The sequence below is a fragment of the Halichoeres trimaculatus genome, unplaced genomic scaffold, assembly GCF_033239565.1.
Source record: "Halichoeres trimaculatus isolate MK-OKI-2021-1 unplaced genomic scaffold, fHalTri1.1 fHalTri1_scaffold_5, whole genome shotgun sequence".
In the NCBI taxonomy this organism is placed as follows: Eukaryota; Metazoa; Chordata; class Actinopteri; order Labriformes; family Labridae; genus Halichoeres; species Halichoeres trimaculatus.
The window spans coordinates 11,575,863-11,602,116 of record NW_027437183.1 but is presented as its reverse complement, the minus strand read 5'-3'; the positions used below and the strand labels follow the sequence as shown (position 1 = coordinate 11,602,116).

Below are 26,254 nucleotides of genomic sequence, written 5' to 3'. Positions count from 1 at the left end.
AGCGGCCCTCCCCTCTCCTCCTCACTCACCGGTAGGACCGGAGCGCTGCGATAAAAAGTGGAAGCAGAAAGGTTACTAACGCAGTCCGTGAGAAGACACCACAGGGACACTCAAACGTCTCCTGCGAAGACCCAGAGAAATCAGATCCAGAAGAGGTTTAACTGGAACCGCGGTGAGTGTTTTCTTTACTTCGGTGCTCTAGCGATGTCTTCATACTGTGCTGTGCATCAGGTTGTTTTCTGTGATTCTTCGTGAGTTAACTTACTTTGGACTTTTAATTCAGAGGGGGAGATGTGAAGTGAGCTTCAATCAAGTTTTTAACACTGTGCATGGGTTTTTGTTCGAAATATAGACAAAATCTGATTCTTTCGTTTGTATTTGACATTACAAATGTAATACTTAGCACCTTTCTTCAAGTATTTTGACAACATTGTAGTATGACAGCGAGTCTGACAGTACAATATCCTATCAATTGTTTCAACACACTTTTTACACCCCCACCCTAATTTGCAAAACAATTTTAATCAAATTATTGAAGTAAAAACACTAAGGATCAAATAAATATGAAGCAACTGTAACCTGCAACATTGTAATTAACCAGTGATTCAACATGACACATATTTTTACATGGATAAGTAGTCAGGTTCATGCCCTTGTTTTTTTTATTTTTTAAAGAAAATGTGTGGGAGGGTGAAACTTTAGATTACCTCCCGCTTGCTCATTAACTTGGCATCTGAACTACTTTCCCACCCTGACATCAGCTTTTACTTTTTTTCTCCCCACATCAACAGTTTTATTCTGAAAAACTTACCCCACAGCAACTCTTAGACAATGAACAACTAATGTGTACAACTGCTAATGTGACAAGAACTTGCTGATATTGTGCCCTGCTGCTGGACTCAGTGCAGGTTTCTTATCTCTGAACATCCCCGCTGAGTTACTCTGTGTACCACTGAGCCAAAACTTGCACAGGATCACCATCATGCAGACTCTTATCAGGCTAATGACTGGGATTTTGCGTCTCTTGAATGCCCTTCCTGGCATTTGCAGCGTTGATATTCTCCACCACACTGATACTCTGTGCTGTTGCATGATGGGAGAAAAGTAGTTTATGTCCATTATCTGCATTCCCGGCAGTGTGGTCAGCTGTGTTAGTGCCTCAGACTTAGGGTTGTGACTCATGGGACCTCAAAGCTGTAAGTTAAGGGTAGGTCAGACAGAGGATAGGGTTGGAATCGGTTTGTGGGAAACATGGCCTGAAGATGACGCAAAAACCATCAAAAGACAATAATTTAATACTTGAATTGGAGAAGTGAACCTCCTTTCTTCCTCTGTGACTGCATGCTGGAGTGATATCTTCATCAAAAGGCAGTGATAGTGGTTAGAGGTCCAATGAAAGCCTCTTTCTGTCCCGTGCAGTCCTGCTGGAAGCTGGGATGACTCAGGACTACTCACTCTCTTCCTGCTGACCGCTGGGATTTGATTTCACCTCCTTCTTTCTCTGTTCCCTCCATCCTTTCATCTCCTTTCACATAGCTGTCTCATGTTCCAGTTTTTACTCATTTCTAATGTCAGCACCTGCCCTTTCTGCAATCTCTGAGTTTGTGTTTCTTTCTGATAAGAAGTTCAAGGCTTCACATTGTGCACAGGGGGAGGCTGTAATAAAGAAACAATGCAGCTCTGTGTTCTTTGGGGACTTCACAGAGATGGATCACAGCTGGTTTACTGAAGCTTGACTGAAAACTCCCTGAATGAATAATACCTGCTAAGGAGCTTAGCAGAGTCTGACATGACATTGCATGCCAGAAAGCATCATTGGCAAACATATTACACACGTGCAAAGCTCTTAAATGAAAGAGAAACGCCTAATCTAAGGTTTAGTGCAGGTTTATGGACCCCAGCAGGTCAAAACAGTTAAAAAACTCTGATTTACTGGAAACGCAAATCTGCCTGGAACAGCTTTTACAATACAAGCTCATAAATCTCGAGCTCTCTAAGAAATACAGCAAGGGAACTGCGATCAGTGCCAGTAAAATTAGACTTTAAGTACGACTGTGCCAACTGCAGATGTTTCCTTTGACACTTCCTCTTTTGGCTGCCAGAGTGAGCAGATTAGACAAATTAAATATATTTTTTATTTTCCATTCTTGACTTTGAATAGAAAAGAGTTAATTAAAGATTCCTTCAAGTTTAAATCTTGAAATTTACACATAGGTGGGACTATGCTTCTTGCAAGACCTCTAACCATTCTCACAGTTGTAGTCTTTGAATGGTTTGACAAAAATGTCTCACCTCCGACCATCACTACCTCAGCACACCGTCATCATCACACATCTCTGCTAATGGTCCTGTGACACAGCTTGTGGTAAACTCTTCAGACCAGCAGTTCCTTTAAATAAAGTGCAAAAGAACCCAAATAGGAAGTGAAATTGGAGTGTGTATTTTTGTTTCTTGTCTTATCGTCTGATGCATGTGTTCGTTTGACCAAAGTGGTGCATCTGAAGCTGCTGCTGACTCACAGTCTGGCTGCTGCTGCTCTGAGACATTTTCATTTATTCCATTCATATTTGACCTACTAGAGGAGCCACACTCTCCTCAGGCTGTGAACATGGTAGCACACGTTTCATGTACTGAGTGATTGGTTGTGATGCTTTTTAACAGTCAGAGCCGGTGGGATGCCAGTGGTGTGCTGGCTTTTTCTTTTTTTTTAAAAAGCACTAAACACGAGGCATTGTTGTGGCTTTTAGTCAGCATACAAGTAGCTTTGGTCCTTCTGTGCTACAAAAGTTATTATTGGTTTTCAATATCAATGAAGTTGTTACATTCTTAGAATAAAGTCATAGAATTGTTTTGGGCCTGTTTGACTGGATAGTAATAAGTTCGTTATACACCCACAGATACAACGTAACTCATTCGCTGTATGTTCTTCAAGTAGCTGTTACATTTGACACCTCCAAACAATCAAAAACATTCATTTTCTATTGGAAATTAAAAAAAAAACATCCAGACATACAAGTGATAGTTTAATTCACTCCAGTTATCTTGGGAAAAGGAACATGAAACATCTGACCCTTGTATTGTCGGATGTTGTCACCGCTTACAGTTTCAATAGTTGATCATCTTCAGACATTCACCCCTGCTGTATGACTTAAAAGAGCTGGTGTGACTTTGTTTACCCCAAATAACACTTTCTCACTGATTTGTTCTGTTTGTATGTTTGTTAAAATGCGTAAAACATTCAACGTTAGACCACTAAAAGAGCTTAAATGCAGCCCAGAAGACACCCAGGCAGGGCCTCACCTCATCAGATACTGCAGTCTTTAAAAAAGGGTGGGATACGCATATTTTCATATCTGGTGTGTACTCGTTGGCCTGAGTTTTTGTGCATGCGTGTGTTGATATGAGCTCATGTTTCCGAAATGCATGGGGCCTGTGCTGGCTGTATTGTAGGAGGAAACACATGTTTTGAGCTGACAGGGTGGAGAGTGGGGTGACTGAACGGAGCTCAACAGCTGCACAAAGGAAACAAAAAGGAAACTGGTGTTGTTGTCGCCCTGCGAGAGAGGCTCTACCGAGGGGGTAAAAGCGGAGGTCAACGGGGTATTTTATTTGTTCCAGGCACAAGGATAGCTTTCACGAGATCGATTCTCTTGATGGTGAGTGTGAGAATGAAAAAGTGTGTTTAAAAAGTCAGATCCTGAGGGGGAGTCTTTGTCCCGGTGAACAATGAGCAGAGGGAACAGTAAATCTTTGTGTGTCGGGGTGTTTATTAGCTCCACGTTCCTGAGCACTTTGTGTGTGTGAGCGAGTATGGATGTGCCTGTGTGTGTGTTTGATTGCCCCACTCATGTATGAAAACACACGCTGCTGTTTTCTGTTAGCCCAGCCAACCACAGAAGTTGAGTCAGTGGATGTAAAAACGTGCCGGCATGTATTCACACGGTTCTTGTTGTATGTCTGGGTCTGTAGAAGAAGTTCCTCATCGCTATTTTTAAGGCAACTTCGTTATTCCTCACATGTAGGTCAACTTTTTTTTGTGTCATTCTTTCTTTCTCATCTCTTCCCTGTTTTCCTCACCACTCCATCCTTCAATCACCCTCTCCTTCATGACTCATGTTTACTCACACTTAACCAAGGAGCAGCATCTTTTTTTCCGCTTCATGCAAGTTCTTTAAAACAAAGAGGAGGAGAAAGTGTGATATCAAACATATTTTTCCAGAAATAAAAAGCAAAAATGTGACTGTAGTATCTCTGCCTCTTTATGGGCTTTCCCTGCTGTTGTCTCTTCCTTCCCTTTCAAGTCCTGAGTCACTCCATCCTCCCACAGCAGCAGCTCTGCTCTGTTGGAGCAGGAATGCCGTCAGAGCTGTGCAGAAACTTTCTGCTGTGCGTGCTGCTTTTCATCACCCCAGGGTTGTCCAGATTGTGTCGTGTGATATGGTAGTTAAAGTCCCATTTTTAGCATAAAGTGGAGATAATCTGCATCCTGTTTGTTCCCAGTGAGGAAGTTGTAGACTGAATATGATAAAAGGGAAATGAATATAAACACAGCAGCAAAGATGTATACAGCACATCCTATCAGGCCGTCCCGCACAGGCTGTTATAACTTCCTGAATGAGTCAAGAAGTCAACACAACTTCAAGGAACTACAAATGACCCCCAGTTTCCCACCAGCATCCCACCTTGCCCACCCTTCCCTCAGCAACAGGCAAACTCTTGAAAACAGAAGGAAGCTGCAAAGAGAAACAGTAAAACAGAGGATGGTGGAGGGTGTTGAAGGCTTCCTGCAATTGTTGTCTCTGTGTGTCTGACAGATTTAAGACATAACATTTAAAATTCTGACAGACATATTACAAAGAAATCTCTGCCTGTTTCCCCTTACACAGATGAAATGCTTCAATTTTTCCATGTTGCCTTGTAAAATGCTCTATTAATTGTTCCTAATATGTTTTACATTCTTCTTATGTTCCAGATAATTGATAACCACTGAACTGAAAACCACTTCAGTGACCATGACAATCACACTTGGACTTTTCGTGCTCCTTTCTGCTCTCTGCTGCAGCCAAGCGGACAACGTAAGTACTACAAGGATGTTTTCACTGCAAATCCTTATCGTTAAAATACTTTCAAGAAGCTTATCTCAAAATCTTCAAATTCTATGAGTGCCTTATAGTCCTCAAGACAAACACATTTATTTGTCTTCAGAGAAGATACAGATAAAATCTAGCAGTTAGAAATAGTTGAACAGAAAAAGATGTAGAGTAGGCACCAAATTCATAAATTAAGTGGTGTGAGGCAAGAATTGAAAACAAAATCTGTAAAAACTAGGGCTGAACAATTTTGGAAAATAATCTAATTGCGTTTTTTTTTAGACCAATATTGCGATTTAGCATGCAATTTTTCGGGGGGGACCTTTATCTTCTGCATTGTTCACTTCACAAGTTTTAAGTCATTTTATTGTAGGACTAACCAACAAAAGATACTGATAGCATTTAAACAAGTCTTTTTTGCATTTCTTAATTGAAAAAGAAAAAGGAATACTGTGAAATTTTACTGACCTCCAGTTGTCAGTAAGAGTTACAAACCATACAGAATAAAGTGATAAAGGAGGATGGCTCTACGATCTACTGGATGGATCTTTGTAGCCCACAGGGTTTTTTTTCCGGAAAAAAACAGCATTTTGTCTTTTGCTGGTTGGTTTTAAGGGAAAACAAGAACAAGTTACTTTATTCCCTCTAGGTTTGTGTGCATAAAACTTTTTTTTTCTACAATTGCAGCCTTTGCGATTTGAAAATTGCATTCTATTACATTGCAATGTCGGTTTAAAATCGATTAATTGTTCAGCCCTAGTAAAAACTAGTGATAAAATGTTAAAAAAAGAGCAACTTTTTGTCCCAACACAAATATAACATAAAATATAAACATTCATCCTTCTTCTTCTTCCTCTTAAAAAAAAAAATTGAAATGCAATAAGAGATAATATTTTGATAACCTGTTGCACACAGTGCAGCAAGTACTGCATTTCTAGCAGTATTAATTAGAAGTGATGCTGTGTCAAATTTTTGGCATTAAACTTAATTTCTCAGTGAAACCAACTCTTGGGAATACAGCATCATGATAATAACCAAGTCCTAAGACAGAATGTGTGTCTGTGGAAAAAAAAACTTTTCGATGTGCCTTTTTTGGGGGGGTTCCACCTAAGTCCCATCTGCTTATATGAAAGAGGCAGGATTTATGATCCAGCTGCAGCTCCCACTGTTTTAGCTCAACTTTGAGGGAGCAGCAATGTTGTCTTTCTTTTCACAAAGACTATTTGTCAACTCCTGTATACTTTTTTTTGATACATGAAGGCATCTGATAGTTACTTCCTGAAAGTTTATTTTCAGAGTATTCCAGTGAAATGAAATGAAAGCCCAGTCTATGTGGACTGGATGCTGCAGTGCCCTGTTTTACATAAACTCTGTTTTTCAGGTGAAGCTGCTCCGCTCAAAAAGAGGGACTCGCTTTTACAGAGGTGAGCCTGACAGGCAGCCTGCTAGACGGACGCTTTTGATTATTCATGTCCAGAAGTCTTCATCTTCCTTTGACACCTCCTGTGAGCCCCCATCACACGCCTGTTTGTCTTTCCTAACAGCACCGCCCTCACCTCCATCACCACCATCACAGTCTGTTAACTCACTGTTTGTTTTCATTCATTGTTCCCTCTTTCTTTTCACCTCCGTGTCTGCACTGCTTTGATTGTTACACTGATCAGATTCTCTTTGTGTCTTGGCTGTGTACTTACTATTTATGTGTGTATGTGTGTGTGTGTTTTTCAGCATTATGTGTTGATAGTGAGACATCAGCTGTTCGTAGTTCAGGGGACACCTGGCTGCGATGGAAGGGACAGCGGGTGGAGTATTGTCGTTGTGCGTTGAGAGGACGAGAGAGTTGTCATGTTGTGCCCGTCATCAGTGAGTGTGACATGGATGCATACACAAACACACAAACACACACAAACACACACACTGATTGGCTTCCTATTTTGTCTCTTTTAATCAGTCACATTTTGTGTTAAGTCATAAGATTGTAATATTTTGCTTGGTAATTTCTCTGTCAGTCTTTGGCTGCCCTCTCTGACCTCTGTCTTCATTTTACCTCTAAGTACCGTCTTCAACCTCACATGATTATTTTTTGTTGGCTTGCCTCAATCATGTCTCCAAACCTGTGTTATTTCAGTGCATCCAAATGAAGAGCTGCTGGCTTTTCTGTGTCTTTAAGTGGGCGTAGTTTAGTCTGAGTCTGTTTGGAGTAGTCCTGCCAGGAGAGCCCTCATGCGCACTTTCACCCCCATTGACGAGTTCTCTGAGACATGACTTGCCCCTCCCTCGCACAAATTACAACCACATTTTCAGCCTGCACGGTCTGTGGGCTCATGGCACTGGGAGCGAGCGGGGTGCTGTTATTCTTAACGCAAGCCTTTAGGAAACGTTGAAATAATAAATGAGAAAGCGGACCAGAGATGGCAGAGAACCAGGTCTAGTCTGGAAAGAAAGTAGGACGAGAGTCAGGATGAGCCATGCAGACTGACCTTTCTGTACTTCTCATGTTTCTATGTTCAATATGACACACAAGACCAGACCCACAGTTTAATCAGCTGTGTGCGCAAGTGGTCAATCAATCATGCTCCATCTCGTTATTTAGATTGTTTGAATGCCGAGAAATTGTATGACGGACGACTGACTAACCAGCTCTCTGTCTGCCCCCTTCAGACTGCTACGTGTCTCACTGCTACAACGGAGGAACCTGTAAGGAGGCCGTGTACACGTCAGACTACCTCTGCCAGTGTCCTCCAGGCTTCAGCGGGGCTCAGTGCGAGATCAGTAAGTGCCTGAACAAGTCTCCCTTGTAGTGAAGAGCATCATGTTTTATAAAACCTGACAGCTTCTTGGAGGATTAAAGGTTTACATGTTGTCAAAAGTTAGCCTAAAATTTCTTTGTTGCATGGCAATCCAGGGCTGAGCGCCTTGAAGTTTTCTGACTTGATATAAATTGTAAAAAAAGGCTTGAGTATCTAATCTAAGCTTAATTTTAAGAAGTTAAAGCTTGAGTTTTTTGTGAGGATTTGGAAGGACACATCAGAAAAAGTAAGAAATCTGGTCTTTGAAAAAAAGAAAAGAAAAATCTTATCCACATGAAGTATTTCTCCCAACACCTGTGAATATCAGACATTACATATTTATTTAAAGAAGCAGTTGGGATTTTCAGTTTTTGCTGATTTCGGTGTCCTTGTGGACAAGATATATATTAAGTCCCTTTGGGGTGCAGGACATTTAGATTTGTTGATCTTAAAGTCCAATTCTAAATAATATTGATCCAGTCAGATTAATCTTCTAAGACCTGAGCTTTTTGTATGGTGTGCATTTGTATTTCAGCTTGCTATTTGTGATAAGACCTAATAAGTATAATAACTTAACGTGTTCATTGAATAGAAAGTTTGATCATTTTGTTATGAGTTCTTTATTAGTTGTTTGTTATTAGTGTTATTTTTTCTCACTAAAAGGGGTGTAATGTTGTGATATCACCAAAAGATGATGTAGGAAGTGTTTTAAGTGTGGCTCCTAAGTCAAAGCTAAAAACTAATGAAGTATCATGGGTCTGAGAGGCAGAAATGTAATGTCCACATATGTGGATGCTGAGTCTTTAGAGGTTAAACCCTCTGAACAACCAGACCCTGAATGTTAAGTCTCAGAGAGGACTTAGCCTCCTAAGTGACGTAACTATTGTAGTGATAAAGCAGTATGTTAATGAAATGACTGAAGGTAGGTGCTGGTTCAAGTAAATTTTTTGTTTTTGTTTTTCGACTGATAGATTAATCAACTTCAGCTCAGAACAACTCACAATCTGTTTTTCTGCATAGTGACTTTGGCTTTCACTCTCTTTCTCTCATTTCTCTAACTTAAATGAAACAAACAAAATATTTTACTTCAGCCGGTGACACAATCCTGATTAAAGCGTTCGAGGAACTTGTTAATGACTCCAGATAAAGTCATAGTCTGCCTGTGTGACTCAAACAGAAGGTGTCATGGGCCTGTGGTCTGGAGAGAAGAAGCAGAAGGTCATAAACCATGGAGGGACATTCTGGGACACAAATATTTTTGTTTCTGCGGGCGACTTTTTGAGACTTTTAGGGACACTCCGCCCTCTCACTGGGACAATTATGCAAACACTGGTGGTCACATTGGAGCAATTTCAATGACAGAGTAATGAGTTAGGAGGCAAGACTCAATAAATCTGATTACTTTTACGATCATTATAGTTTATGTTTGGTCATTGTTTCACACCAATAAATGGAAAACTACAATAAAAATGACATTAAGCAGCGAGTTAAGAGTTAAATGCCTTATGTAAGAATTAACTAATAAATGTTTGCCAACATGAGTGGCCTAATATTTTCCACAACCAATAAATACATTTAACTGTGTCTGAATAAATAACATCTGTCAGTTATTGGACTGATGTCAGTCTAATATAAATGAGTGACACCATACTTGCTGTTTTCTCTTGCAGACACCAAAGAGAAGTGCATTGTGGGAAAGGGTGAAGGGTATCGTGGCACATGGAGTACAAGCAACTCGCGATCAGAGTGCATCAACTGGAACTCCACATCTCTGAGAGGAAGGAGGTTCACCGCCAGAAAGAACGATGCTGCAAGTTTGGGACTGGGCAACCACAACTTCTGCAGGTACAAGGCTTAGCCTATCGAAAGCATGATTCTTAGATAAGCTGCTAGTATAAAAGCAAAGACAACTGCATCAGAGAGGCAGTTAGTCAGCAACAAGTGGGGAACTAAAAGAGGCAGCCAATATTGTGTGAACAGACAGGAATGAGGAAGTAGGAAGTAAAGCTTCAGGTGATTTAGTGACTAAAAAAAGAAAAACAAGCAGAATTTAACATGAAAATTTGTCTTGTTTTCTAAAAATCTTGCTTCTACAAATTTGGGTAAGACTTTGTTGTATCATTCAGTTAAATATAAGCATGTCCTTTCCCTCCTCAGGAACCCTGACAGTGATGAAACTCCATGGTGTTACATCTACAAAGGCAATCAGATTGCCTGGGAGGCCTGTCCTGTGCCCAAATGTCCTAAAGGTACAGCCATAGTTTAAACTAAAAGCCACATTATTTTCAGAATTTATTTTATCATAGAGTGTCATCCTCTGTGTGTTTCTGAGCAGATCAGAACCAAGAATGTGTGCAGGGCTCCGGTCAGACGTACAGAGGAACAAAATCTGTCACCAAGAGCGGCTCTCGCTGTCTCCCGTGGGACTCTCCTGCTTTAAACCGCAAAATTAACAACGCCTGGAAATTTGAGGCACTGGAGCAGGGGCTGGGCAGCCACAGCTTCTGCAGGTAGAGAATCCAGCAGACACTACCTGATAACTTTAACACACTCTCATGTAGAGAGACAGAAAAACTAATGGGTTTATTTTTCCTCTTCCATCCAAAAGGAATCCAGACAACGATGTAGGCCCGTGGTGTCACACTTACAAGAACATGCAGCTGACCTGGGAGTTGTGTGACATACCTAGATGCTGTGAGTTTCCTTATTTTGGTGATTTAATTACATCAAGGTCTTGAAGTTCACCAAGATCAGGAATTAAATCTTTAATCTTTTGGTTTTTTTTAGCTGCTCGTCCACCTACCATCACAACTCTTGGCCCTCGTGCCCCGACCACCAACAACAATCACGGAGGTAGAACATTTTTACTTTAAATTTCAATCAGCAATTTCACTTTTATCCCTTGCTTTGTTGCAGTTGTACTGATATTTAATCATCCTCTCCACAGCTACATGTGGCCAGCGTATGGACAACAGCCTGAATCATCCCGTTTTCCGCATGTTTGGCGGCAGAACAAGTGACATCACAGAGCAGCCGTGGCAGGCAGCCATCAATGCCTACCAGGCCCGTCTCAAACAGCACTTTTTCCGGTGTGGAGGAGTCCTTATTGACTCCTGCTGGGTGCTGTCTGCTGCACACTGCTTCGAGGACAGGTACGGATCCTTTACATGAGCACACAAATGATGAAGTTCAACCTTTTTGCCGGGGAACTCGCTAATGTTTTCCTTTTCTTTCAGTGTCAAAGCAGAAAAATTGGAAGTGGTTTTGGGGAGAACTTTCAGGAAACAGAATTCCAGCGGCGAGCAGATTTTCAAGGTTGAGAAGTACTGGATCCATGAGAAATTCGATCAAGAGACATTTGATAATGACATCGGTGAGTGAACATCTCAATCACGTTGTTTTAAGTTTTTCTCATCTTGTATCATAAAAATGTGAAAGTTAAGAGAACTGCCTTTAAAACAGGGTTTGGGCTCCCTGTAAAACCACTAAGAAAAGTTAAATGAGACCTTGTAGCTGCCCAGTTTCCCCTGGGGGGTGATGATATGGAACATTAAGTGGGCAGCAGAGGCTTGTTAAAACTTTGAACTCTTCACAGACGTTTTCCCAGTGCATTATTACGCTGACTTTCCATTGGTCACTTTCCACTTGCAGCTCTTTTGAAGCTTCAGACGGACATTGGCATCTGTGCTGTAAACTCTCCAGAGGTTCTTCCTGCATGTCTGCCCGACCGTGGGCTGGTGCTGCCCGACTGGACTGAGTGTGAGATCTCAGGATACGGAAAAGACTCTGAATGTAAGCAAACGTGCCGCCCAACCGTAGTAGTCTCTCATTGTGGGAAATGCATGTCGAAATAACGGTGGCACTAACTCGACTGACCAGCAGGGGGCTGTATGGGCTTTTCACAAACTATCCAGATTCTTGCTTGGAAATAAGTTAATGAATCTAAACTCTTCCCACAGTTTCTGCAGAGTATTCTGAGCGAGTAAAGAGAGGATTTGTTCGACTGTGGCCTAATGAACGCTGCATCCCTGATGTTCTGTCTGGACGCACAGTTACCTCCAACATGCTGTGTGCAGGAGACACCCGAAACAGAGACGATGCCTGCAAGGTGAGGATATTTACTAAACCTCCTCTCTCCAGCTTTACTGATGACTTTACTTCCTCTAATTTTTATATCCCATTTTCCCTTCCAGGGAGACTCTGGTGGCCCTCTGGTCTGCCGTAACAATGACAAGATGACTCTGATGGGTGTGATCAGCTGGGGTGATGGATGCGGGCAGAGGGACAAACCTGGGGTCTACACACGTGTCACCAATTACATCGAATGGATCAACAAGAAAATCAAGTCCAGTCCTGTCTAAACTCAGATATGGCAAAGAAGATGTCTTTGAATGACCACACCCGCAAACACAGTGGGTTAAACATGAGATGTTGGTGTTTATCATCAAGGCAATAGACAGAGATCCACTGGATTCAAAGTTTGTCTGTTGGTATAAAACTAATCTGAAGTTTTAAACACCTCATCACTCCAACAGAAACGCACAAAAACCTCAACCGTGAGCTTTCCCAGTCAGTGAAGCTCCCGTTCTTTGCTCTTTACTCTGCTAAACTGTGGCAGTTTGTAAAAACAGTCACAGGACAAGCATCATTATGTAATCATGTGTAAAATCTTTTCATGTGTTTCCTCAGATTTATGACACAACATAGGAGGTTAAGGCAGGAAGAGCAAATAGCTTTTTTTCTGACCTCATGGCTGGCTTTGTGCTGGTTTATGCAGAGAAATCAAAGTGGCAGACTTCAGGTCAGTAGCACTTCTAATCCATAAAAGCACTCCACTTAACGAAAGCATTTAGTTTGCACAGTAGAGTATGTCGCATAGGAATGTAGGCTTTTTAAAGTCTTGTGCAGTTTTATGTAACCAGTTTCAACACAAAACATTTGCTTACTTTGAGGTTTTGAGACGATCGAACCTGAATTCTGAAGAAAAAATAATCTGCTGGTTCAGATTCTGCTTAATGGTGCCGTTTGAATTCCTGAAACTTTCTTATTTCTCTGAAGACAGGATGATATTTTAACAGGTGAAAGACAGAAACTTGAGGTTCTAACTCTGTTGAACAAATCTATGACCTATTCTTCAAAGTTTTTTTTTTCCAGAAGAACAAGCTCTCATTTGGTCTTTGTTTTTAACCAGACCTCAAGAGCACTTCCATACCAGACTCCTGGGTTGAGCCCAATGTGTATATAACATGTAAATCAATTTTGTATTGAACCCGAGTTGGGGTTTTGTCTTTTGTATTTGACATTTAACTGCTTTTTGACTGCAAAGCTTAAATTCAACAACAACTAATTGTTCTATGAATGGATTTAAGATTTTTTTTGTACTACATTTTTTTATTTATGTGTTTTAAGACCATTTTGTATGAAATACTTTTGTACTGTGTGTACTGGAGCTAAATAATTTATTGTCACTGTCATTGTAACCACATCTTCTAACATACTCCTTGGTCAATAAATAATGCTAGAAAAATTTGTCTATTTCTGTTTTTTTTTCTTCTTTAGCCCATAACACCATTTTGTTTCATAGAGTATGACTCTTTGCTGTATTCAAATTATTGCAGCAGTGACCATTTAACAATGGCTTGGATGCTTTGATAACTATCCATGCCACAGTATGGTAAAAGCATGAACTGGGTGTAGTATTTCGTGACATCACCCATCTGTTTCTGTGCCTCTGATTGGGAAAACTCAGGATCATAGTGTCTTCTAAACTACTGAGTTCAACCAAGCGGCAAACTCCGGTCTAATAATATGAGACAATGTGGAAGTGCTAAAATCAAATATTTCTCTAGTGTTCGCTTGAGGCTGGCTCTGGAAGTACCGGAAGTCATATACACACCAAGCCAAAAAAAAGCCATTTTTAAAGCAGAAATTAATGTATTTACAGCCTGGTTCAAAAAACTTCTTCTGTCTGAGTTCCCAATTTTACCATCGGCACCCACTGTACGGGGGGTGAATTTTTTTTTCTAACTCGGCCATTCAGAGGCTATCACGATTGCAAGCTCCTCAAATAAGAGGCACAGCTGAGGGTCACGTGACCGACAGGCGCCCTATGGCTGTACGCAAAGCCCTTGCCACTACCAACATGGCCACAATAGCTGATGTGCTTCATTTTTCGATACAGAAACAGACAGGTGATGTTGGCGAGACAACGTCCATGTTTTACACTGTTTATGAGTTCAACACAATTTAAACTCCTCACTTAAGTCATTTTTGAAAACAAAAAAATTGGCTTGGTGTGTGAAGAGTGTTTTCAGGTTACATAATTAACTGGAGCTCAACCATGTTGGAGGCACTCTCAGAACAGAACAGAATTGAGCTGGCAGGTATATAGGATTATTGTCGCACAAAATGGTGAATTACTCACCCATTTTTTGCTGCACTAATGTTTTTGACTACCACAAATGATTGCAGATCGGGGCGAGGAGTGCAAAAAATTGTCTGAAGAACTGAGAACATTGTGGTTCTCTAAATGCTATCAGGATTTCCAAGGCAATAATCAACATTGGAGTCTGTTCACAGCATTTCCTGTCAAGTAAGTAATGTTCTCCGCCCATAGCATCTCAAAATCACACTTTAGTAAAAGTAAATATATTATGATGGAGTGTAACTTAGCGCTAATGATGCTAACTCATCGTATGGGTCTCTCCCACTTATTAGGTGTAATTTTTCAGAAGCTCAACCTTTTTACGCAGACTGGGTCCTTCACTGTAGGTTTTAGTATGATCTCTGCATTTTTCTACATTTGTTGGTGGATAACACATCTTAAAATCCTTTATCATCAATTTCCCATGCACTCCATCTCCGTCCATTTAATGTTTACATTTGTGTACCTCCAATATGGCCGCATGCCGGGTGCAAAGCTCAATATGGTGTCTGGTACTTCCGAAGCCAGCCTCAAACGGACACTGAAGAAACTACCATTTTTAGCACTTCTGTGTTGTCTTAATTACTCGTGGCTGTCGTTTAGGTAACAGTGATGAAACTGAAATAAGGGGTTTTTTGAAGGTAGCTTACAGTAAATGCTGAAATTTGAGCACTTCACACACGGTGCAGAATGCATTTAAAAAATATATGTTTTCCAGGTTGTCTGAGCAGAAGATAAGATGGATACCCCTCTGAAGCCAACTGTATTGAATGAAACATGAAAATGTGCCTCCATTAGTTCACCCCCATTGGAGGAAATATGAAAAAGTGACAGAGGTCTCTTGGAGAAAATAGGAGTTTTCTTTAGAGGCCTCTTCAAGTGGAGAAAAAAACCATATAAGGCTCTATTGAAGCCTTCCAGAGGACAATAGTCTTTCAGTGGGGAAAAAAAAGCCTTGGTTTTGGCTCTTGGAAAAAAAAAACTTTAAGATCCTTACAGTTTACTAACTTTGATGATCCTTTCTATATATTGCCCTCCCAGTGAAGAAAACAATAACAAAGCTCTCTCCATCAGGACTATCCACACGTTGATGATTAATTTCCCCTTTCGATTGCAGAGAAAATACAAAGAAGGTTTTACTGACCTTTTACAACAAATATATCGAACTAAGCCGGTCATATAGCAATGAGCAGCTGGCAGTAGGGAAATATGGAGCCATGTTTGACATGGGTAGTCTGTACAACTGCTCATTTAAAGGCAGCCAGTCCAGCAGCAGGTGAGACTGTCTGACTCACACAGGTAGGAAATGCAAATGAGATCAGTTAGAGCTGCTCTCCACCTTCTCTTTGTATCACTCTCTTTCAGTCTTCAAAGCCATTTGCATCCAAGAAGGGAAACAAATACATTTCCTCATGACTGGAGCTGTAAGACTCAACTTCAAACCATGACGATGGTAAAGTACTTTTTAAAATTTTTGATTCTTTGTAGTTTTCTTTCTGAAAGCTTTGGGTGGAGTTAAAAGGAAGTGAGGAGATGTTGCTGAATGAAGAGTTTTAAATACTGTAGCAGTTTGATCCTCTGTGTTTTTGATTGTGTTGTTTTCTTTTGAGTAAAGATAGAATGATAGCTTTATTCTGTTTGTGTGATGGTATAAGAGTGTATCTGGATGACAAGAGTTTAAAGATGATCTCAAAGTACACATACATCGAGGCATCAGTAACGCTCTTTACTATGAAATCAAGTTTCCTGTAAGGTCAGACTCACCCCTCTATATTTGTTTATTTCTCAGCTATTCTCTGTTAAACCTGTCCATTTGACTTAAGTCAAACATACTAGAGTTTAAGTTGCAGTCTATACAGCTGTTATACGTTGTTGAGCCACTAAGTCGTTGCACATTTTTTGTTTCCTAAAGTTATTTTGTGAAGTAAAGATGGGCATCATTATTTTTTTATCTGAAGTGCTACACTTAAAACACTTGTTTAAGCTATCCTTTTATGTTTGGCAAGTAAAAATACACCCTCTCTATTGTTTTAGGAGGACTTTAGGAGAGTATAATTTTACAAAGCATGTAAAAGCTACTTAAAGTTTTGTTAAAACTACAGTCTTGATCTCAACATGTTTTCGCACAGATGGTCACTCTCCAGTTTGGGAGATGGTGTGATTCATTCAGAAATGGTGCTGGGTATTGTGTGTAAGGTTCAAGGCAGGGAAAAAAAAAAACTTATGGGTTAATGTTAATTATTTCTCCATTCAATTATGTGGTCTAGCCTAAGTTCCCAAGTTTCTCACTGGTCTATGCAGATAATTTGAGTTCATTTCAATGTGAGAAAAACTCTAAACACAACATCCCCTACCTCTCTGGTCTACACCACAGACCATCTCCTCTTTATGACTGATAGCCAAGAAGCAGTCTTGTAGAGAGTGTTGGTCTCTGATTACCTGTTTTAAATATTGCTTTTATCTGACAGATGTCTATCTTTGTTTTATCACTAAAAGTAGGCAGATACAGGGACACTGTTTTATTGTTGGACAAAGGCACTCATCTCATCACCAGAAATTCAGCTCTAAATCTTACTAATCTTAAATCTTCTAACAATAGCTGGTTATGATGCATAGCTTAACATAACTGTTTCTCACTAGCAGTAATACTATCTGTTGTAACTTAATGCCTATCATTTGAATGATGTTCAGTTCAGTACAGTACAGTTCGTCCTTGTTTGCATCAGATTTCACTTCATGTTCAGACTTCTTTTTCCTTTTTCCTCTTGTTGAACACTGACAGCCCTTCTCCACTCAGACATGTGCAGAGTACAACTGTACAGGTGTTCATAAAGTGTCCTGTTAGAGAAACTACAGCAGGTATAGGCTCAGCACTGTGGTTCACACAAAGCAGAACACTGTCACTGTAAAGTCACTGTAAATGCTGAAACATTTTTAAAGTTGCTTGTGAATAGCAGCAGAGCAGTGCAGTGGCTATCTCTGTACTTTTTATCACCTGCTCTTCATGTACCAACAGAAGAGTCCCTGTTTTCTGTTCAATCGTGTGAAAGTGTGTGACAGAAACTCCTCAGTTAGCGCCTCAGTCATCCTTTACTGCCGACCCACAATGATTCACATTATATCTGTACTTCCTCTATCGTCACAGGAGCACTGTGGGAAAAAAACAGATACTGTTGTTTAACTTCCTGATTTCACCTGATGAGTTTGTGTCCCTCTCCCTCTGTTAACCTCAGTCTCACACCTGCAGATTAACCTTTCTAAGTACCTGCAAATAAATTTCTACTTCAAAGTAGCCACGTCTTGTCGCAGATAAAAAAAAAAATGAAGAGACAGTTGTCAGAAAGAAAAAGCTGCTGAAAATGGAGTGAAGTAAAAATTGATTATTTCCCATGAATAAATAAATAAACATATGGTTTTTTGTTTGAATTATTATTCAATTAGTACATAATACTGATACATTTAGGTAGCATTGTAGTTTATTACAAACCATGGAAACTGTGTGCTTTAAGAAGCTACACATTTGTGTTGTGGTAGCAGATGTACACCATGTAATGTTTTCACTGTACTGAATGACTTAGGCATTGAATAAAGCCCTTTTGTGCATCTGTTAACCTCATCCTCAAAACAGACACTTACTCAGCTGTGATGGTGAAGCTTAGAGATAACCAAAAGTAAATGATTACTTAGTCTGTAAGCAGTCAGGTTCATTCCGTGGATGTTAAATCTACAAATATTTGTGTCTTTTTCAGAGCTTCTTTGGAAAACTTAAAAACCTGTAAGTATCAAGGCCCTTTGAAAAACATTATCAGTTCTGCTTCTGTATGTGGTTTGTGTAAAGTGACTGCTCTTATGGTTAATCACAGTGGACCTCCAGCTCCTCCCAGAAGGACAGGTGAGATCTGACCACACTGTGGAAAAAAACACAACTACTTAGCACCGTTGTTTCCATTTCAAATTGTAGTTGATCACTATCATCATGCTATCTGTTTCAGATGACAACGCTGGATGGCCTCAGGATGAGTTTGTAAGTCATAAGTTTATTTGTTTTTACATCTACAAATTTGATCAAAAGATGCTATCATGTTAATTCTTTATATCTGAATCATTAATGAGAGATTGTTAGCACATTTTGGCATCTTGTTTTCACTCGATTTTTCTTTTTCAACTTGTGATTCTTTGTTTGAAATAACTTATGGATGACTTTGACAAACCCATTCATACTACTGGCTGTGCTTTTAAAACAAACTGTTTAATGGATGCAGTTTTCAGACTGTATGTTTGTAATGACAGGATGATGAGGAGGAGGGTGACATGTATGAAGCACCTCCCTGTGAGCGTCCCCAGGTGAAAGTCCCACAGAAACCAGTTGAGGAAGACGTTTATCTTGGTAACTGTCTGCTCTCACCTCTGCAGATTGATCCCGCTTTAGGCAGCATGAATAACTAACAATTAAATTCACAACTACTCCCTAAAATTTCTGCAGACACATCCAGCCCTGCTGTCCCACAGAGGCAGGTTGCTCCTCCACCTAGGCCAGTCAAACCCTTGGTAATGTGCTAATTCAGTCTGCTTCTACATAATATGTTTATATACTTATAAACAGTTTGAGATAAATTAAATTAAATTACTACATCTCTGTCATACAGAAACTGCCACAACGTGAGCAATTCAACTTTGATCCAAAAAACAAGAAACGTGAGTCGTTCATATTCATTTATTAGCTTGTATACAGACTGTTATTGATTTACACTCTAACTGGATTGTCTTATTACATTACATCTTATTACATACATTAAATTTAACTCCTACTCCCAGCCCCTGAGATAGACCGAACTGAGAAGCCTGGGAGGAAGAAGATGATGCCTCCTCCCTCTGTACGTCCATCACCTGCTCCAGCTCCTGATCCCAACACTGAGGAAGGTGCAATAATCGTTGCTATACACAAACAAGCCTTTCTTAGAAATAACTCATCAGCCTGTAAATGACTTGACTGAAAAGAGGAGAGAAAGATATGGCACCCTCTGTGTAACTTACTGAAATACAGTCATTTAATTAAAAATGTGTTTTGTTTGGTAAAGATCTTTCTAGTACACTGTCAAAAACAAAAAACCCAAAGATTTTGTTTTGTTCTAATGAATACAAGGACAGCTGAGCAGTATGGGAAAGTTAAACAGGGACTGTAGGTGTGACTAAAACCATGAGTGCCACCTGGTGTTGAACCTCTGAGCTGCACACTCACTGGAAAGTGATTGAAAATACTGAGTAGATATCTTCTCCATAATAAAGGAGTATTTGCATGGACAGTTTGGCTTGGCAAAAAGCAAGAGGTCAGTGGTTATGCTGTTTGGCTGATGTTTGATGTTTGTTTATGTCATGCCTATCATTCTGGCAATTTGTAACTGCATGAGGCTCAGATATTTTTTCTTTCTGTTTTCAGATTTGTATCTGGTTCCTAATGAAGGACAGGCAAGTGTCACTTGTGCAAATTAACTTCATTTTCTCCCTTTTTGTAAGACAGGTCACTGAATATGAATCCTGTTTCAAAGGGTTACTGATACCATAGAGCTGATCAGTGAAGTACTATTGTTTAAGACAGGTAGAAGCAGGTAAAAGTGATGGTGATTAAATCACTGAATGGGCCATGAACCCACAGTGATACCATCTTTTAAGCTGTTACTGCTAATGTAATGACTCATGATATTGGGCCTCCTGGGCATAGGTGAAAATATCAGTTAAGTGACTACTAACATTATCATGACTAATTTTGTGGAAAGGTTGTGTCCTCATTATGTTTTTTTTTCTCTTCTCAACATCTTAGGGATTCACTGTTAACTACAGATAGCAAGGTTAAATTAGCTGAGAAGTTCTGTCAGATCAGCAGCAGAGACCCAAATCCCACCTTTTACATCAAATAATAAACATAAACCCCCTATTGACTCAAAACATGTTAAAACTAGAGCGCAGATTAATCGGGCCAATTATGCCTGTCACCGTTTAATCAACATCGGCCAAAATGTAGCTAATTATAAAAATTTTTGCTCCACTGAGATTCTGTCACTCCTGTTTCTGTGTGTCTGTGTGTTAGGCTGCACACTGCCCGAGTACCCGCCCCCTCTGTCCAACATTATCTAATGTAAGACTATAGTACGGCGTTTAAATGTCATGTTTGTTGCTTTTTTGTGAGATAAACAGAGATAAATGCTACTGTTAATTCACACATCCACCATTATCTAATGTAAGACTATAATACGGCGTTTTAACGTCGTGTAAGTTGCTAATTGTGTGTTTACAGTTTGACTTCTTTTTTCTAATTACTGTGTTTTAAGTTTGACTTCTTTATTTATTATAGTGTTTACAGCTTGTTCTTATTTATCATTGGTTTACACTACAGTTCATATGTTGACAGATTTATAATTTAAGTTCCTTGTTTTAATTTAATAGTGTTCTGTCTCTGTCTTGAATCATATGGGTATTATAATGATTTGTGATTATATACAGTATATATCCTGTGTATACCAATGAATTTATTATATATATCAGCCGATATATTGGATATCTGTTGGGATGGGTACCTTTCACATTTGAAACGATACGGTACCAATGCCCGGTACCTGGCACTCGGTACCGGTACTCAACGGTACCAAGTTTTGCTACTTTTTTGTGTTAATGTGGTTAAAAATATCAATTTGTTTAATAATGAAATATAAAAAAATTCAATTTAACAAATTTATTCTTCAGTATACAACCTTGCAATGCTGTGTTCATGTCCAGCATGGAAAATCACCTACTCTTCCACTTCCTCACAGTCACAAGGATGCATTTAGGCTTTTATTTGGTTGAACATTGATTTCATTCTCACTTTATGTATTTTAAAAGACAAATAAGCTGTTATGCTTTTTTTATGATACGACAATACTTGCCTTTTTTGTTTCAGGAGGAAACAGATGAGGTTTATTTAGAGCCTACACCTGGTATGTTCATCACTCTGTGCAAGAATGAGCCCTAAAATGTTATGGTACTTTTAGCTAGCCTAAATAGCTTCAAGGTGGTACCTAGGTTAAATTTACAGGTGGTTTAAGAGTAATTCTGAAATATTGATTTCCTTTTCTGCAACTCTGTCTTAACTCCGCAGCTTGTTCTCCTCCCCCTCGTACACCAATCAGGATGCCCCTGCCTCCAAAGACACCTGTACCTGCTCCTATACCTGTGTAAGTAAGTCACCTCATCTTCCACACACACACACACACACACACACACACACACACACACACATCTACCTGCAGCCTAAACACAGTGATTTGCACTAACCTGAAGTAACCTGTATTATATTATAATCTTTCCGGGTCCTCGTACTCCACATTAATCATGCCTCATGTGACAGTAATGCTTTGTGGTTCTGCAGCAAAATGCAAATGTGCACAGTACAGCTGTGGCATTAAACAGTAAAGTCTAAAAGTCTAAAAGACTGAACCTTCTTTCTGTCTGCAGGGCGAAGCCTCCAGTTCCTCGAGCCAAGTCTGTGAGTGCCAATTCATCTCAGCGCTTATCAGTTTCTTATGCTAATCTCTGTCCTCATTTTAAGGGAAGATTTAGGCTGGATTAGAAATCAAAGTATTCATTCTTTCTCAGTTTTTCTATTTCCTGCTCAGAAAATTAAGCCTGCTTTATCAGAATGACACAGCAGTGACTCAGACTCCTTCTGTTTCAGAGTGCATTATTCCCTTCCTTAAATGAGGTAAACACAGGTAACGATCATCTCTTTCTTTCTTATTAAAAAGACATCAACTGTCAGTACAATCTACATACAGAGTTTCTGATTTAAGCATGGAAAAAAAACGAATCTTGTCTGTGCAGCTCCTTCAATTGAAGCAAGGAGAGCCACTTTCCCCACGAAACTGCCCCCTCCTGCCCCCGGCAATAACGCCCCCAGGTGAGCTCGACTGATCAAACAGCTTTTTAATTAAGTAATTTGGGGGATGTTTTTGCCGTTGACCCTGTCTAAAAGCACATGCATACATCAGGATCACGTTAAGGGTAGGCTCTGCAGAAATTTTTGTTACATGTTGGTAAACACAAATTCAAGTTGGGATCCTCCCAGTGCCAGCAGCAACGACACCCACTGCCTCATCACACTTAGCACAAGCTAATCACTGGGCTATCTGACACATACCTGGTTAGCAGAAAGCCAACTAGCATCGCTCTTTCTCCCGAGCTGCTCTCCAAGTTCCCAAAAGTGTATGAAAGTCGAGCCAAGCTTCACCCTCGTTTGGGAAAAAGCTTTGTCTGTCTGACGTTTCGTTTCACCTGCGTTGTGCCGTTCTTCCCCTGTGCAACGTCCACTAGCATAGCCGCTCGGAATAGCTTCTTCTTCCACTCGCTAATCAACACGCAAAGTCACATGCGCATTGGGCGAGCTGTGATTGGCTGATGCAACTACACTTAGTCTCCGCCCAGAAACGTCCACAAACAACCAAAACATTACATACAGGCAGACACGGCAATGACACACATTCTTGTTTTTATTTTAGCCCTCCAATGCCTCCCTCGTCAGATACTAAGCCTCTGGGTAAGCAAAACAGATTTTTTTTAATGATACATTCAATAATATTGAAACACAAAGTTGATAAGGCCTTTGAAAATTTACTAAATATGAACCCAACAAATAATGGTTTCTCCCTGTTTAAGTCTCCTCTGGTGTAACGAGAGGAGCAAAACAATCTGGAACAGAGGTACAATAACTTTTTTCACAGACATTTTACAGAAGTTTTGAGAACCTGCTTATTGTTGATATGTGTCTCATCTTAAAGGCCAAAGGATGGTTTGTGGGAGACTGCAACCGGAAGCAGGCTGAGGACCTATTAAAAAAAGTCAACAAGGTAAAACAAATGGGTTAATGATTTATTTTACAGTATGAAAATAATCACTTGATTGTTGGTTTAATTTTTTTTATTTATTTTATGTTTTTAAAAAAGAAAACACAAGGGCCTAAGGTGAGGGTGTTGGACTCGAGTGTTTATGTGCATGTTTCTGTTGGCAGTCATTCTTGATTGCACCAAACTTGAGTCAGGCACCTTCAGGGCTTCTTTGTCCACCACTCACACTGGATATTTGCAGTCTTATAAAATGCTCTCACAAAGTGTAATTCATTCTTTAATTTTATATTTATGCGCAGCCCTGAATCTACATCTTATTGTTTGGGTCAGTTTCTCTTGTTTCTTTGCAGGATGGTGCCTTTCTGATCCGACACAGCTCGACCCAGAGCACCAGACAGCCTTACACCCTTGCTGTGCTCTACCAGCAGAAAGTATACAATATACCCATTCGCTTCCTGGGGGAGACACGAGGTTACGCCCTCGGAAAAGAGGGCAAGAAGAACGAAGAGGTGAGGGAATTCAAGAAAGGTTTCAGTGAAGGGAGCAGAGAGAAAAAGAGAGCAGGATTGTGGTAGAATTGTAACTTCGTAAGAAGGCTTTAGGCTTTTTTAAATCTTTCCTTCTCCCTCTCAGATTTTCATCAACCTCGAGGAGATGATTTCCCACCACAAGAATAACCAGCTGCTACTGATAGACAGCAAGAGCCAGGCCAAGCACACAGCATATTTAACCCACCCTGCACGCTTGTGAGCTATGCTACTGCATGTTCTCTCTCGTAATATTCCTATGAGAGATAGATGCAGGGCTTGAGAGTTATCCACATGGAAGTGCTGTTTTTCTGCTGTGACCTTTGACCCTTCTGCTAACCAACACACATCTATCTATGAAACAGCAAAGATCCCTGAGGTCAGTACAGCCCACAGTAGTTATGTTTGTCAACAGAGCTGTCAATCACGGAGCCACATGTCCTCTTTATGAACCTCAAATCAGTCTATATGTCTCTGACATGTGCACATAAACCCACACAATAAGCATTAACTATGGCACTGTAAAGCATGTTTAAGAAAAGTGTGTGTCCCTGGAATGTGTGTTTCAATTTTCTGGATTTACCTCAACATGCTTTGAGGCCTATATTGCATTCAGTCACAGTGCGGCCCATAAAGATGAGACTTCATTTTGGAGAAGCTGTTGTGCCATCCATGTTTTTATGCTGTCTTGTAATCTGAAAAATACAACTTTCTTCATTGACTGTGTATTGCAGCTAAATTCATTTCTACTGTTTCTCCTGCTCAGTTCTCTTCTTAGTCAAGTCCAACAAATGCTCAAAATCACAGTCTCTTTCACTCAGCAATTATCACTAGGCCACTGTACATATTTTGTGTGTGTGTGTGTGTGTGTGTGTGTGTGTGTATGTGTGTGTGTGTGTGTGTGTGTGTGTGTGTGTGTGTGTGTGTGTGTGTGTGTGTGTGTGTCAATGCAGGGGTCTAGTGTAGCTTTTTGTGTTGATTCTCAATTAGAAAACACTGTTTGCTACACTGTAATTTTTGTTTGATGTTGTAGATACTTTACAATACAGACCAAAAGTCAAACTCCATCTGCTTTCTTGTATTTAATTCATGTTTGCTCTGAATTCTCATATTTTATAGATCATCAGCAGTGTGTGAGTATGTTTGTTTTAAGGAGGTAGAACATTGTTAAAAGCTGTCTATTTATATAATTTAAGTAAACTCTTACATCTGCTCGTGATGGATCCTTGTCTGTGAGGGTCAGTATGGTGAGCTCTGGGTTTTAAGTGGGACACCAGGAGCTCCGGTGTGTGTGTGTGTGTGTGTGTGTGTGTGTGTGTGTGTGTGTGTGTGTGTGTGTGTGTGTGTGTGTGTGTGTGTGTGTGTGTGTGTGTGTGTGTGTGTGTGTGTGTGTGTGTGTGTGTGTCTAAGTGAAAGAACAGCTTTACTCTGGCCACTGACCAGATGCTGTTGGTTACACCTGCTTCCTGTCAGAGTGAAACCACCGACTCTGTGGCCACACTATAAATCCTCCCCTGTCAACAATTACACAGCATTTCTATTTGTACCTCTCACAGTGTAAACCCAATTACACTGTTTTTGTCTTTGGAGTTTGATACTGAACTATTTGCAGTAAATCTTGAAGCATTCTGCTTTTCTGTTCAGCACACATTATTTTCTAAAGTTCTAAAATATATCTTAGATTTTTGTCACTCAGAACAACATTTTATGTTTCCTATGAGTTTATCCTGTAGATTTCATCAGAGAATGACATGGAGATGCACGGTCAGCTGTGACTGTTGTATTTGTATGGACTGGTAGTGTAAGTGAGGGCTGAATAATTCCTGGAGCCAGTGTCATTTAGCAGGAAGGTGTTAGGCATGTTGTAGCTCTAGTGCAGAACTACTGCTTAAACCTAACACAGCCTCATGATTATTACTTCATCTGTTTTGTAGGACAACAGACCGTACAGTCACTAGTCCTGGTTCACAAGTTATATGTTCAGAAGTTTAAGAACAAATTGCTACTTGGTGGCTACTTAATCAAAATAATTCACAGTCTGATGTATTCTTTGTACTGACGTCAAGTTTTTTTTTAAGGTTTCTCTGTCAACTGGTCTTTGGTACAGGAGATACCTACAGCAAATGTGAGGTATTATTCAGGGCAAGTTTTATTCTAGGAAAGGTGGAGGATGCTTCATCTTGTTTTTCCCCACATACACAGAGATCCAAAGGATTTTAATCCAGGGACACTGAAAAGTGGATTTACTTTTTTCAAACACGGGGGCATCAATATTCACTGAATTGAAGTAATCAAACGATGCATATTGGTGAAGCATCTAATTTTTTAATTTCACACTTTAGTAAAGCTCACCACAGAGAAGCTGAGTGTGTGATATAGTTGAGATGATGTAAAGGTGGGGCGCTTGTCACAAGCCCTGATTTCGAAGTTGGTGGAAACGAAGGGGGAAGGGGCTGTGGCGGAGGGGTACAAACCGCACATCCAAGACAGCGCTGAGAAAACCCCCCAAATCGTGAAATTCATGCGTAGTCATCACTTCCAAGATCTCAGT

At 40.1% G+C, this 26,254-nt stretch overlaps 3 protein-coding genes across 4 annotated transcripts in view; 2 read left to right on the top strand and 1 right to left on the bottom strand.

The window, feature by feature from the left end:
- Nucleotides 1–22,648, bottom strand: part of ikbkb (inhibitor of nuclear factor kappa B kinase subunit beta) — a 48,539-nt gene extending 25,891 nt beyond the window's left edge. Inside the window, exon 1 of the mRNA XM_074669412.1 lies at nt 22,474–22,648. The gene's annotated coding sequence lies outside the window, so the exon portion shown is untranslated. The remainder of the gene's footprint in view (nt 1–22,473) is intronic.
- plat (plasminogen activator, tissue) lies at nt 14–13,357 on the top strand. Of its 2 annotated transcripts, XM_074669414.1 has the most exons (15): nt 14–172; nt 4,973–5,075; nt 6,472–6,514; nt 6,819–6,953; nt 7,752–7,862; nt 9,550–9,724; nt 10,037–10,128; nt 10,215–10,389; nt 10,488–10,573; nt 10,667–10,732; nt 10,827–11,031; nt 11,116–11,252; nt 11,531–11,671; nt 11,839–11,987; nt 12,073–13,357. In XM_074669414.1, exons 2-15 carry the CDS (start codon nt 5,013–5,015, stop codon nt 12,238–12,240), a joined length of 1,746 nt encoding a protein of 581 aa, XP_074525515.1. In that variant the 5' UTR covers nt 14–172; nt 4,973–5,012; the 3' UTR covers nt 12,241–13,357. The 2 variants fall into 2 exon arrangements, with proteins under 2 accessions (XP_074525515.1, XP_074525516.1); XM_074669415.1 differs by lacking the exon at nt 6,819–6,953.
- LOC141790063 (SH2 domain-containing protein 6) lies at nt 15,748–24,395 on the top strand. Its single transcript, XM_074669694.1, has 19 exons — nt 15,748–15,756; nt 18,053–18,078; nt 18,161–18,195; nt 18,296–18,327; nt 18,594–18,690; nt 18,787–18,851; nt 18,950–18,998; nt 19,119–19,223; nt 19,741–19,769; nt 21,238–21,274; nt 21,436–21,511; nt 21,792–21,822; nt 22,012–22,048; nt 22,158–22,233; nt 22,832–22,869; nt 22,989–23,032; nt 23,111–23,179; nt 23,527–23,685; nt 23,810–24,395. The coding sequence occupies exons 1-19, from the start codon at nt 15,748–15,750 to the stop codon at nt 23,924–23,926; spliced, it is 1,131 nt and encodes a 376-aa protein (XP_074525795.1). The 3' UTR covers nt 23,927–24,395.
- The last annotated feature ends 1,859 nt before the right edge of the window (nt 24,396–26,254 follow it).

Coding starts and splice junctions, on each gene's coding strand:
- LOC141790063 (XM_074669694.1), top strand. Junction 18,852..18,949: donor CTAGGCCAGTCAAACCCTTG/GTAATGTGCTAA, acceptor TCTGTCATACAG/AAACTGCCACAACGTGAGCA. Junction 22,234..22,831: donor CCCGGCAATAACGCCCCCAG/GTGAGCTCGACT, acceptor TTTTTATTTTAG/CCCTCCAATGCCTCCCTCGT.
- plat (XM_074669414.1), top strand. CDS start 5,013: ATGACAATCACACTTGGACTTTTCGTGCTCCTTTCTGCTCTCTGCTGC. Junction 6,515..6,818: donor AGGGACTCGCTTTTACAGAG/GTGAGCCTGACA, acceptor TGTGTTTTTCAG/CATTATGTGTTGATAGTGAG. Junction 10,574..10,666: donor GTGTGACATACCTAGATGCT/GTGAGTTTCCTT, acceptor GGTTTTTTTTAG/CTGCTCGTCCACCTACCATC.